At 31.0% G+C, this 15284-nt stretch overlaps 1 protein-coding gene across 1 annotated transcript in view; it reads right to left on the bottom strand.

Annotated features, from left to right (window-relative positions):
* The window catches only part of LOC143247245 (low-density lipoprotein receptor-related protein 2-like), a 116441-nt gene that overhangs the window by 68604 nt on the left and 32553 nt on the right, over positions 1-15284 (bottom strand). The window contains 14 exon segments of the mRNA XM_076494962.1: positions 1172-1356; positions 3238-3369; positions 3554-3731; positions 4300-4528; positions 5765-5949; positions 8293-8495; positions 9059-9184; positions 10063-10182; positions 10917-11048; positions 12116-12241; positions 13294-13428; positions 13844-14083; positions 14249-14368; positions 14878-14991. Of these exon segments, the coding sequence (XP_076351077.1) occupies positions 1172-1356; positions 3238-3369; positions 3554-3731; positions 4300-4528; positions 5765-5949; positions 8293-8495; positions 9059-9184; positions 10063-10182; positions 10917-11048; positions 12116-12241; positions 13294-13428; positions 13844-14083; positions 14249-14368; positions 14878-14991 (2225 nt within the window).

The raw sequence follows: 15284 nt of genomic DNA on the forward strand, positions 1-15284 counted from the left end.
TCATTCCCTCTTGCGTCAGACAATAAAGGTTATATTAATGAAGTAAATATTAACAGAACTCCAGAATCAATAAACCTAGAAGTAACAATATTGGACTAAGTATTAACAGAACACCAAAATAATTAACCTAAAGGTTGCACTAACAAAGTAAGTATTAACAGAACTCCAGAATGAATAGACCTAGAGGTTGCATTAATGGAGTAAGTATTAACAGAACTCCAGAATGAATAGACCTAGAGGTTGCATTAATGGAGTAAGTATTAAAAGAACTCCAGAATAAACAGAAGCCAACAGACTACATTAATGAAGTAAATATTAAGAGAACTCTAGAACAAATTAATCTAACGGTTACATTAACGGAATAATTGAAAAGCTAGAAAACTTCAATATGCTAAAATAAACTTATTAAATTTTATTCTATGTATGTTTATAGCTACACATATGAAATATGAAAAGCTTTTCTGATGATGAGCAAATGTTTGTGAAAGAGTACTTCTCTTAAAAATTTAATTCTAAGTTCTTGCAGAGAACTGCAAAACACTTGTAGTGAAAACAGTATCTTTACTGCTCCTGAAGAAAAAGTGTCCACCTTTCAAAAGTGCTCAAGTTATAGGGCTTTTATCATTGAATATGAAGACTTCTTGAACCTATGTTTCTCTGATGACAAATTTATTGCAATAGTACCTTTACAAGACCAATATTTCTAAAATAATACAAACAAGTTGTAACCATAGAACCAAAATGTGTAAATCCACATGTACACAGGTTACTCTTTATAAAACCTTAACTAATGTTGGGCTTATCTTTGATAAAGAGATAAATTAAAACTAATCTTTGTACATTTTTAACTTTGGTTTACTTAGGACTACACTGTACTGTACTTAAAAGTATTTGATAAATTCATTTATGTTATTTTAGGACCTAACATCAGACCTTTATCAAAGCTAAGTTTGTAGTGTTGTCACATAAAATCATTAGTATGGCATGATCACATTCACTTTTTGTTTTTATTCATAGAGCAGCTGCAGTGACTAGATCACTCAGCTTTGCATCTCTCTGCTGGTTGTTAATGAGTGCATAATGTGCCCTCAGGTTTTCTTGAGTAACATGTGCATGCTTATAATGTGTATTTCACATATGTAGTTAGAGCAAAATTATTAAAATAAATTACATTTTCACTGTCATTCTCTTCAAGCTGGACCCAGTAGAGAATTCCATTTTTCCTATCAAAATCAAAGTCATAGCCATTTTCTATTCCAGTAACAGGAGTAAATCGTCCAAAAGATGTATCATCTGGTGACAGCCCTTTATCAACAAGTTGTGTCCCCTTCATTATCATCAGGTATGGTGTATCAACTGAAAAAAATTAATAATATCTACAATCCGGAAGTGGCTGAAATATACAATAGACAGATACTTATAATGGCTTTAATTCTGACTTAAACTAAACATAATATGTATTGATACTACAGGATTCAAACAGTGAGTTTTACTCTTTAGTTCATCAACATCCATCCCTCCTCCTTTTAATACTGATGTATGGTCATTACATTAAAAATAACACTAAAGATTCAAAATAAACGATATTGTAATCAAAAACAAAATGAACATTAAATGTTAAGCAGGTTTCAATTTAATATCATTTTATAATTTGGATCTACTGTAATATATCTGTAACTGTCCTAGTTGTAGTTGTAACACATTCACATCACATTAGTGTGATCAAATGCTTTGACACATTCACGTCACTACAGTGTGATCAAATGTTTTGACACATTCACATCACCAGTGTGATCACATGCTTTGACACAGTAACGCCATTTTAGTGTGATGAAATGCTTTGACACAGTTACGTCACTTTAGTGTGGTCAAATGTTTAACATAATAACATCACTTTAGTGTGATCAAATGTTTTAACAGAGTAACGTCACTTTAGTGTGATCACATGCTCTGACACAGTAGCCTCACTTTAGTGTGATCACCTGCTCTGACACAGTAGCCTCACTTTAGTGTGATCACATGTTTTGACACAGTAGCCTCACTTTAGTGTGATCACATGCTTTGACACAGTAGCCTCACTTTAGTGTGATCACATGTTTTGACACAGTAGCCTCACTTTAGTGTGATTACATGCTTTGACACAGTAGCCTCACTTTAGTGTGATCACATGTTTTGACACAGTAGCCTCACTTTAGTGTGATCACATGTTTTGACACAGTAGCCTCACTTTAGTGTGATCACATGCTTTAACACAGTGATGTCACTTCAGTGTGATCACATGCTTTGACACAGTAGCCTCACTTTAGTGTGATCACATGCTTTAACACAGTAATGTCACTTCAGTGTGATCACATGCTTTGACACAGTAACGTCACTTTAGTGTGATCACATGCTTTAGCACAGTAATGTCACTTTAGTGTGATCACATGCTTTGGCACAGTAATGTCACTTTAGTGTGATCACATGATTTGATACAGTAACGTCACTTTAGTGTGATCACATGCTTTGATACAGTAACGTCACTTTAGTGTGATCAAATGTTTTAACAGAGTAACGTAACTTTAGTGTGATCAAATGTTTTAACAGAGTAACGTCACTTTAGTGTGATCAAATGTTTTAACAGAGTAACGTCACTTTAGTGTGATCAAATGTTTTAACAGAGTAACGTCACTTTTGTGTGATCAAATGTTTTAACAAAGTAACGTCACTTTAGTGTGATCAAATGTTTTAACAGAGTAACGTCACTTTAACATCAACAATTATTTCAATTGCCACATCACTTGTGAGCAATGATGTTTCAACACCTTCACATTACTTCAATGTCATCAAATGTTTTAACTATCACATCACAGCAATGATTTTAAACACTTCTACATCAGTTATGATCAAATACTGTGAATGTAGTTACTTCACCTACAACCAATGGTCTTAGTAGCCCAATCACTCATATGATGTTTTATCACAGTTACATCATTATAATAAACAGCTGTTAACACTGTTACATCATCTGTGTATATAAATGGTGTTTTAATTCTGAGAAACTTTTATTATTAATAATACTATATAGTTAACTAGTTTATAAACAGCTGTATCATATAAGAACATATATTTCATCATGAGTGTGTGTGTGTGATGGGGGGAATGCTATGTTTACGTCAAAAACGTTGTAATAAACCCAAGCAGTAATGAAAGCACTAAAAGTGCACCCCAATTATAATATTCAAATGCTGTGTGTACCTGGATTGCAGATGCCAGTCTTTGCTTCATCTTGCCTATAACCAGGTGGACACAGACAAGAATATCCACTGGAAACAGAGGGAGAAAGTACACACAGATGATCACAAGGAGACGAGAGACAAGGGTTGATGGCTGGATAGAACCAAAAAACATGGTTGAATTAGTTTTTTTAAGTTTAAATCCTTTCTTATATTACATACACTTTCATAGTTTATCTTACACAAGGCATGTTAATTAAACACTTGATATTTTCAAACTGTGCAATTCTGATATAAAAACACAATAAAGAAACTGAGAGGATATAGGTAGCACTTACCAGGTGGTTGCAACACTGCATGATTGACGTGGATACTTAGAGGCCTGTTAAACATGTGAGGCACCACTGTTTGATTAGTACCATGAAACTTGTTACAGGACAGAACACGATTCAAGAGACGATCAGTCCAGTACAGCGTGTCCTCAAACACAGTGAGGGAGTGAGAATGCAGCAAGTACTGCAAAACCAACATTACTTTGATGGTTATCTAACTAAATAAAGAACTATTAACTCATCCACAGAAAGGACATGCAGGAACTGGATATCACTTTTTGGCATGTTTTTATTTTAACACAACACAGCTGTGTTAGCAATCTGTTTAAATAACTGTTTACTTTCCTGCAGAAGGGATATGTAGAATATAAATGTAACATATACTCTTGTGTTAAACTTTATACAAATAAACAAGGTTGTCTTTATGACAAAAATATGGTATAGTTGAACTGGTATATGGATACATTATAATCAAGTCTTTATCAGTGTAAATACATTCTATGAGATTACAAGTTCAATCCTCACTTTGTGATCCTACAATTAAATACAAGTTTTTCTAAAGAAAATGAAAGCTGACACGTATAAATAAATACACATAGAGCTACAAATGAAAAGTACATACACTTATTAAATAATGTATGAATAACATGCCCAGTTCTATTTTAAACATTGGAAATAACAGAAACAATTAACAAAGTGTGTTGTTGTTTCACACTTATATGATGAAAGAAACAGAGAATTGCTACACTTACGTGGTTATGAGCAACAACCTGGTGCCTTCCTGAGCCATCATAGTTGCAAAAGTCTATGTAGCCAAGTTTGGCATCAGCAAAATACATCCGTTTGTTAGGAATGTCTAATGTTAAACCGTTGGGCCAGAATATCTTGGTATCTACAACAGTTTGTCTCATGAAACCATCTAGTCCAGCACTTTCAATACGTGGATTCTCTCCCCAGTCAGACCAGAAAATCAGTCTAATTCTGTTGATAAACAAATGTTAAAGGTTAAACCTTTGCTATTAAATAACTAATGTTTTGTTATCTGGAAACATATAGGAATTACATCTGCCAAAGTTTTATTCATACTATATAATGTTTTGGTTGTTACTTTGTAAACAATTTTGACCTACAATAGCTAACATACATTTAAATATTCATAAAACATGGCATTACATGAACAATACTGAAGTACATAACAGCACCATTTACATGATATGTCAACAAAAACATCAGCTTCTGCTAATTTTTCTATTTTCAAAACTCAATTTTTGAGAATCATTATAATCCCTCATACATAACAAACAAAACAAGGTATTAAAGTATATGACGAATCCATTATAGATTAATAAAAGAAATACATTATGAAACAAGAGTTAAGATTTTAAGACTGCATATCAAAACAATAATTGTATGATTTAAGGTAATCCTGTGACTAGCTAGTGTTTATTTTATTGTATCTAAATCATGTCAGGTGCAAAAATATAGGTATTAATACACTTTTCCCAAAACATACAATACAAATATTAAACTTTCCTTTCTATGATGTGCACAAACACTCAAAATTGTATTAAAAACAAACAAAGAGAAAATAGGTACTTGATGTTAAACATAGTTCAGTAAAATGTTCTACTTATTCTGCAGGTTTTTAATATAAAGTAAATTGTAGATAACACATTTATTCCATATTGAAAGTGTTCTCTTAAAGAAAAAAGTGCATTATTTTCCTAAGACTATTATTTTCAAAAACTTAATATCTACAAAAACCTGGTGGAAATTACAATATAATGCAAATAAAAAAATTATTTCACTCTTTACTTAACTCACTTATCATAACTCAGTTATTTTAAGTTTGGTAACAACATGTATTTTAAGGGTGGTTTTCAGAGTACAGGTACACCATTTACAGTAAGTAAACAATAAAATGTTATGGTCAACTTTCCCCAATTTTTAATCCAGATTTTCAAATATCCTGAAGAGACAAAGTATTGTATAAATGCATTAGCAAGTGAATTATTAAATAGAAAAAGAAGTTTAATAATAAAGAGTAGAGTCACCAATAAACATCTTTAATAGTTGAATGTATTAGCAAATCTTCAGGATAAAATAATGTAAAAATCATCAGTATTAAATGTTCTTCATCATAGTTCACGGCTGTAATAGGTGTGTCAAAAATAAACAAAGTAAATTCTTTTATCAATCAAAGGTGTCAATCTTTACCCTTCTCTAGGATCCAAGGCAAGTCCTCGAGGTTGTGTAATATTTTCATTCAACAACACAATGCGGTTTTCTCCATCAAGAGTACTAACTTCCATTGTGTTCAGTTTGGAATCCACCCAGTACAGATTTCTACCAACCCAATCAACAGCAAGACCTTCAACAAGGTCCATGCAGCCAGATATCACCTAGTTTTATTAGTGCAAAATATTTTGTTGAAAATTTAACCTACACTTAAAAAGTAGTCATATAAACCAGTGAAATCAATAATAACTACCTCTAATTTATCAGCCTTCTAAAAATAGGAGGACTCATTTTATTATAAAACTATCATACCACAATACACTGTATATTACCAACATACAACAGGGTGATACATCCTGTATTAAAACACATCTACCATAATACCATAGTGCATGGTATATTACCTACATACAACAGGGTGATACATCCTGTATTAAAACACATCTACCATAATACCATAGTGCATGGTATATTACCTACATACAACAGGGTGATGCATCCTGTATTAAAACACATCTATCATAATACCATAGTGCATGGTATATTACCTACATACAACAGGGTGATACATCCTGTATTAAAACACATCTACCATAATACCATAGTACATGGTATATTACCTACAAACAACAGGGTGATACATCCTGTATTAAAACACATCTACCATAAGAACACAGTACATGGTATACTACCTACATACAACAGGGTGATACATCCTGTATTAAAACACATCTACCATAATACCATAGTGCATGGTATATTACCTACATACAACAGGGTGATACATCCTGTATTAAAACACATCTACCATAGTACATGGTATTACCTACACAGATCAGGATGTAAAAAGGTGTATTGACCATCTATCCTGTGTGTGCAATAAGTATTTGTGGATTTGAAAGGTTGGCTGTGAAGAGTAAGAGATTAGCTTAATGACTATGTAAAGAACTTTCCAATCATTACCTCCATCACAAAAGGTGAAAATATATCATGCGTGTGTTTGTCAGCAAGATACCTTAAAAATAGCTGAATAGATTTTGATAATAATTGATATATGCTTAGACTATGACCTAAATTGGAAGAAATTAGTTTTTGGGGGTTCAAAGCCAAAGGTCATGAAAATATATATAAAACTCACAATGATGAGAAATCCACTTGAAATAAAAATACATTCTCAAAATGAATGGTAGTGGTATTATAACTTTAATTAAAATAAAGTACAGAACAACATTTTGACCTTCTTAGGTCATCTCTTTGTTAACCTGAAGATGATCTAAAATTTTAATACCAGTACCAGCCATCTTGAGAATACATAAAAATAAAAATGTCCATCTGTTAACAAGGGGACCACTTTTTTACAGTTTTTGCTCTATAACTCAGCTAAGGTTTTATGAGACTTGATGGATGGATGTAGAATATTATTCATCACTGTCCTGCTAAAAATGGTTATTGATAACTATGGTTGTATTTTTTGAAGGTGAATGGTGAAATAATGCATCCCACTAATTTAACTGGTCATGTTGTCTGTTCAACTTACTAAGGGATGTTTCATTTCTATACATTATTTGAAACAAAAAAGTTCAAAATTTCCATATTTTTCAAGATATGGTTCGTTGGTTGGCTTGGTGTTTTATGATGCAAAGCAACTAAGCCATCTGCGCCTCAAGATATAGTCTGATGAAGTCACTCTGGAAAGTCAAATACAGAGGTTTTAAAAACACTTATGAGGTAATTGGATACTTGAATTTTTTTCATTTTCTTATAACATTATGTTTGTTTCAAGAAGTTAGGTAACAACACTTAGTACTTAGAGGAAGTTGCTCTATGATAAGATATTACAGACTGTGCAAGAGTTAACTTTGTTACCAAGTTATGTAGCTAATTCAGAAAGCAACAATAACACAGCAAAAGAAAATCATGAAATTGAATATAGAATAAGTTAAAAATTGGATATATAAAATATCTTTTTGATAAGTAATAAATTTTGATTTTATGTTCATTTTAGCTTACATATAACAGTTTACTTGTTCTTAAATCTGAATCTATACAATGGACTATCTGTTTTGCCCACTACAGTTATAAAAAGCAAGATTTTAGAGAGTGATAGATAGTATATCCCCACTACAATGTGGGTTCTACTTCCATAGTCACCTCCAAACCTTAGGGTACATTTTATATCCCACATTATAGCCTGTATCTCGGAAATCCTTTTTACTGATGCAGTATTTTTTATTTTTGTTTGGCTTGTTTTCTTTATAACAAATTATCATTAGTCAGAGGTGAGATTTGCTGTTTTCACAAGTCAAATACTTTACACATATTTGATGATAAAGCAGTTTTTTACATACATATAAGCTCACACAATCATGACAATAATGGTATACTTTTTTTGTGTTTTTGGGCATCAATATTTTATCATGAATTTGTTATCACATTTAATCAATTTTAGGATCAACAGTTTTCCACATACACAATGTAAACTTCTATTAGTTAAAGTTTATACTTACCACTTCCTGCTTTCCATCATTCTTTGTGCGAAAGATTTTCTTTAGGACAATATCTGACCAATATGTGTAGCCATATGCTACATCAGAAGCAGTTGCTACAGCATATTCAACGTGAATGGGCAGCTCTTCAATATTGCTGGTATTCAGATTCGTGATCAGAATTGACCAACGATTTGAAATGACCAGAAACGCATCGGTCCAGTCTAAATAATGGAAATCAGCATTACTTAGATGAATTTAACAACTGACCAATTATTTTATAATTTCAAAAAAATAAAAGCAAAAATATTTCATTAACTATATATATTATTAGAAATATCTCATAAAATTTAACATTCACTTCATACAACCATAAATTAATAGTTTTAAACTTTTGTATGGCAAAACAAAAATAATTAGTTCAAGTAACCATGGCAATCATTTATTTGTTACCATACCAACAAATTAAGCCCCTTCCAATGAGAGTGATTCATAGGGAAGTTTACTGGCTAACTATCATCCAATCTTACACATCCATTACAGAACCAATTAAGTTTATATATCTAAATTTATCAAATCATTTTCATCTTTAACAACTTTGACCTTTACAATTGTTATATTTTATTGGTAAGCCAAATAAATAAAGTGACAAAGTAATCATTTCTTTAAAACAATTGCTATTATTTGGAGATGTTATGAATTGCTACCTATTAGTTTTGCTTCAGATTCATTTGAAAGACAATAAAGAGTGATGTACATAAAACATGCAGCTAGCAATAATACTTACTCACTGCTTTACAGGTTCGGTGATCAGCAGCGAGTTTGTACCCCTCCTGGCAGGTACATTTGAAAGATCCTTTTGTGTTGATGCAGTCTTGGCTACAGTAGCCCGGGGAAACACATTCATTTTGGTCTGCATAAAAGATTACTTTGATAAAATTACTCAATATAAACATACAGTAAGTCTATTGAAAAGAGAAATAATAATACTTTATAATGACCTTTTCCTATTTACAGCTTCTCTTGAAGGATTTCAAGTCTCAATTTTTAGCAAATAAGAATATTTCAGAAACAATCAAATATCACTGAAAAACTTCCAAAGGTAATTGTATTTTTTATCATTATTTTTCTGTCCTGACATAGCTTGGTGATTGAGGTGCTCTACTTTCAATTTGAGAGTCATGGGTTTTAATTCCTGTCACCAAAAGTCCTTGCCCTTTCAGCATTATAATGTGATAGTCAATCCCACAGTTTGTTAATAAAAAAGTAGTTCAAAAATTGGCAGTGGGTGGTGTTGATTAGTTGCCTTCCCTAAGTTTAGGAACACCTAACATAAACAGCCATTGTGTAACTTTGCATGAATTCAAAATAAACCAAACAAGGACATTTTTTATATTACATCTGACATTAGGAGAAATAACACAACAAAAATAAAACAACGTAAATAAAAGTTATTTTCACAAGTTGTATTCACCCAGTCTTTTCTAGATACACTACTTTTGTTCTTAAACTTTATTGGAATAGTATTTTCTACCTTGGGAATACTGAAGTGTTAAGAAGGAAATAGCATCTCTCTTATATTACATTATACAAACACGAAAATCTACCATCACTTACTCTATTTTTATTCTTTAATTAACAATTCTGTATTAATTTGAAGAAGTTTTAAAATAAGTTATAATTTCTAAACTCATGTGTTGATGCTGCAGTACAAAGACTGATGTCTCTAAACCAGTGACACTACGACAATCATGGCTTGAGTAGATAAATCTTTTAATATGTTGTACTTACCAACACAAGTTGTAGTATCATTCAGCACCTCACCCTCTGAACACAAACATATGGGTCCAAGAGGAGTCTGGGTACACTTATAGCTACATCCATTATTATCTTTCTCACACTGGTCAAAATCTGAAGATGGAAACTTACAGGTTTTAAATGTAATAAACAAGAATAACAATCTAATGAAACAGATAAAAGAAAAAATTTACTCAAAGCAATAACATATGTTTGTATAAAAAACTGACAATATTTATAGATGCAAATAATAGAAAATACTGTTTGTATCTTTTTATTAGAACTCTAAACAACATTAAATAAAATAAAGTATTTCAGTCCTATCTACCACCATGTTTGTCCTTTCATGATGACCAACATCAATAAACAAATTATTCTATTTAGTGTTTCCTCTTAAAATTTAGAACCAAGAAAACACCTGGAATAAACAGATTATAAAACAATTTCAATAAACTGAAAGATAAACTTACTGTGAGAATAAACAGATTACAAAATAATTCCAATAAATTGAAAGATAAATTTCCTGCAACAATAAACAGATCATAAAACAATTACAATAAACTGAAAGATAAACATACTGTGAAAATAAACAAATCATAAAACAATTACAATAAACTGAAAGATAAACATACTGCAAGAATAAACAGATTACAAAACAATTCCAATAAACTGAAAGATATGTTTATTCTCACAGTAAGTTTATCATAAAACAATTCCAATAAACTGAAAGATAAACATACTCTGATATAAAACAGATCATAAAACAATTACAATAAACTGAAAGATAAACATACTGTGAAAATAAACAGATTATAAAACAATTCCAATAAACTGAAAGATAAACTTACTGCATGCGGGACCCTCATCGGCATCATTCGGACAATCAGTAATACCATCACATACTTGAGAGATACTAATACACCTGTTGATGAGATTTGGACATTTCCATTGATTTGATGGGCATGTAAAAGGTGCAGGACCTACATATTCCATAGCATTAAAGTTAATAAAGGTAATTCAAAGCAAATTCAATACTCTTAGAAAATGTTAACTAAAAAATTTGGTAATAAATGTCAAATACGTGCTATAGATCAGCATTTCTCAACATTTTTGATAATACTAAAAACAAGTTTCAGTGATGACGAGAAAACCCACTTGTAGAGAAAAATATACATGTAAAAACGGCTGGTTTGGGTTGAGAAAATTTTTTATGTAAAACCTGACGATGACCAAAGAAGGTTGAAACATTGTTCGCTCCTCTACATAAAAACATTTTCTCAACCCAAACCAGCCATTTTTACATGCATAAAAACAAATTTGCTACCCCCCTAAGCTATTACCAACCACTAAAATGTATGTACAACTGTGATTTACATACAAGTAGTCCATCAGTTTTTGTGAAATCCCACAGTCCAGCAAGATGGTTGTGATGGACCAGTGACTGTGAAACTGTAACCTAGATGAATTAACAATCACTAAAAGACCTTCTTATATGATATTATTTTACTGCTAGAATCTCTACTGTTTTGCAAAAACAAGCAGAATGATTTATTTCAATTACTTTAAATTTCTGCTAAATGTGAAACTACAAACAAACTATAATTATTATTAGTTGGGGAAACAAAGTTTTGAAAGAACACAAGTGAAACCACACAAGTTAAATATGTTTAATAACTACTTTAATATTATAACATCAATCGTTAATTACATTTATAGGAAGTATTTAATAAGAACAAAATTCCACCATCTACAATATCTTATAGCTGTAACCTGTAACACCATAAAAGAAACCTTTCTTTACTGTAACCAAAAACATCATAAAAAAATCTTACTTTACTGTAACCTGTAACACCATAAAAGAAACCTTACTTTACTGTAACCTAAAACACCATAAAAGAAACCCTCATTTACTGTAACCTGAAACACCATAAAAGAAGCCCTTATTTACTGTAACCTGAAACATCATAAAGAAACCTTTATTTACTGTAACCTGAAACACTATAAAGAAACCTTTCCTTACTGTAACCTGAAATGTTTCTTTACTCACCACAAGCATGTCTGCCATCTTCATCTGACCCGTCACCACAGTCGTCGGTTCCATCACATATCCAGGACTTCACAATACAGCGTGTATTATTGCATCGGAAGCTGTTCAGAGAGCAAGCAACCTCTCCTGGTATGCAGTCAGAGATAAGTAAAATATTTAAAAAACTTGGAGTCAACAAGTCATATGGTGCATCATGTCAAAACAAAAGTTGTTGTTTACTTCTAAAAGAAAGTTTTGGTAGGACTGAATCATTAGTAACAATCTGTATCTTTACATTGTCTTTATCTACAATTCAAATTTAAATTTTTGATTGAGTCAATCCTATTAAAACAAGACTTTTTACTAAAAGTTAACAACAGTAACTTTTTGTAGCACAAGTTTTCAATCAGACAACTGTATTTTAATAATCAGTTATTTGTAACTGTTTAACACTAATGTTACTAAAGATTTAAAATTTACCATTATTACCATAATTTTACTTAAAAACCTGAAATAATAACAATGTTGGAACATAAAATACGATTTGAAATAACATTTCTAAACAGTTTTAATAGTTGTGATAAATATTTGTAACATGAATAGATGGATATCATTTTGTTTTTATAGAGTGAATGCATCCTATTTACTATATGATTAGATACATTTAATTTATTCTTATATTTTCACAAACTTTTATTTCTGATAAAGCACACAACACTGACGTTTAGAATATTTAAATTTTTAACTGAAGTTGATTTTGTTACAATTTTCTGTACACAAGAAATTCTGTAGAGCACATTATTCTGTATAATTTTTCAACCATAGTGGAGAAAACTTCTGTCAAATTATTCCAGAGTTCATATATATTTTACCATATGTCAGTTGTGTAGTATGATATTTTATATTTCAGATTTATTCTGTTTTAATTCACCACATTCAACCTGAATAACAATTAAGATACTGGTACACCGTAAATTGTCGATTTCATCAGGCTCAGTTTTTGTCTCTCGTACATTCTTGTGTAGCAATCCATCTGTATTGGAGATTAAACTGTTGTCAAAGAAAAACATAAACCTGAACTATAACAAGTTATTTAAACAATCTCAGGAAGAAAGGAAACTGCAGAGAAATAAAAGCTTCATGAAACTAACCAGGTTCACTTCTTTGTTTGAGAAGTTTCAAAATTCAGGAGAACTCACCACAATTATCAGGCTCATCACTCCCATCCTCACAGTCACTATTGCCATCACAGTGCCAGAGTTTTGGGATACAAATTCTAGAAATCTTGCATTGAAATGATTTCTCTGGGTCACATTCATCTGTTGCACTAGATGCTGGATATAGTAAAATAAAATAGTAATTTGTGTAAGTTAAATACATCAAAATACAATTTCATAAAATCTACAAACCTTCTAGAAACTGAACTTGCCTGAATATTTGAAATTAAGGTCTAAGAAAAAAATCCAATATGTCTTCCAGATAGATGCATTTCATAAAAAGTATAATTTAACTTGTAAAGATTTGTTTGGCAAAATAAACATTATTAGGTCCTATCAAAATAAAATAAATAGAAAAAGCTCATTATTAAACAATAATAGTGTACACAAAACTAAAATATTTTTGAAAATGTGTAATACTTTGAAATGGTAAAAGCATATTCTATGAACAATTTGGTTTTAGTTATAAAGCAGACAAGAAAGAAGAAACAGTTGGATCAGAATACAGCAGTGAATGTATGACACTACTCACGGCATCCTAGTTCATCAGATCGATCCTGGCAGTCAGAAACGCCATCACAACGATAGCTATTATGAATACACTGTTTATGATCACCACATTGAAACTGATTTGACATACAAGTCATAGGTGAGCAGTCCCACTCATCTGCTCCATCGAAACAGTCATTGTCTCCATCACAGACCCAGCTCTGTGGAACACAATGTCCCGATGCTGGACAAGTAAACTGGTAATATGCACATGTCCTCTTGACTGTTAAATAACACAAGTTATAAATAAGAGTGGCTTATTTTAATGTTATGAGACTATTGATACACTTAATAAGTTGTTATAGAATTTACATCAAATAATATTTTTTAAAAACATTGAAACAAAGTATAACAAAGACAGAATGTTGACTTTAGATAAATCACTTACTACAAAATTCTCCTTCATCAGAACCATCTTCACAATCATCCTGAGAATCGCACTTCCAGGACTATGGGACACATTGACCATTACTACAGGAAAACTCTGTAGCTTCACAAGTGACATTGGCTACAAAATGAAGAGATATATCAAAACTATTAATATGTATTACCCCATATATTACTCTCACCTCAACTGTGTTTTCTTGTTTGAATTATAAAATATGTACCATCATAAATAAGTATACACCTGAACAAAACTGGTTAAAGTACAGTATTTTTACTTTTATAATGAAATTAGAATTCAAAGTTCAATAGTGTTATTATCTGTTTTAAAATTTCATATTTATATTTCCAGAATTCCTGTACATGCTTAAATAATTTAGTTTTTATATAGCATAACTTAAATATTCTTAATGGTCAAAATGTATTAGTAGAATTGTTATAATTTACTTATATTGCATTTCATATAGACTAAAAAACCCTTAGCAATTCTTTATTATGTGTTCACTCTATAGTTTTTACTAATTTATACATTTTCAAATGATCCAAACCTATTTCATTTTTCATTTCTCTTTTTGTATCTACAAACCTAAACTTGTGAATTTACCAAGATTTAAAAACAAAAATAAAAGTTACCACAATCAGCCTCGTCCGAGTAATCACCGCAGTCATTTTCATAATCACATTTGAAAGATAATGGAATGCATTGTTCATTAGTGCACTGAAATCTTCCTGCACCACAAGTCAATTCTGTTTGTTAAAAAAAGTGTTATTCTTACCTGAGAACTTCAGTTTTTATTCTCACTGTATTTTATCTTTTGGGTAAAATATGATTAAGTGATATAATTTGTTTTTTAATTATTAAAAGTCTGTTGGACTTAGTAGAGTTAACAAAAACAAACATAAAAGTATGGATGACATTTCATATTCCAAAAAACATCACAATTTTAATAACTGACTTAAACAGTTTAAATCTGCATGTAAGTGATCTAGTACTAATTAATTATTTGTTTAAATCTGCATGTAGCTGATCTAGTACAAAG

This window comes from Tachypleus tridentatus, chromosome 3 (assembly GCF_004210375.1).
Source record: "Tachypleus tridentatus isolate NWPU-2018 chromosome 3, ASM421037v1, whole genome shotgun sequence".
Classification (NCBI taxonomy): domain Eukaryota; kingdom Metazoa; phylum Arthropoda; class Merostomata; order Xiphosura; family Limulidae; genus Tachypleus; species Tachypleus tridentatus.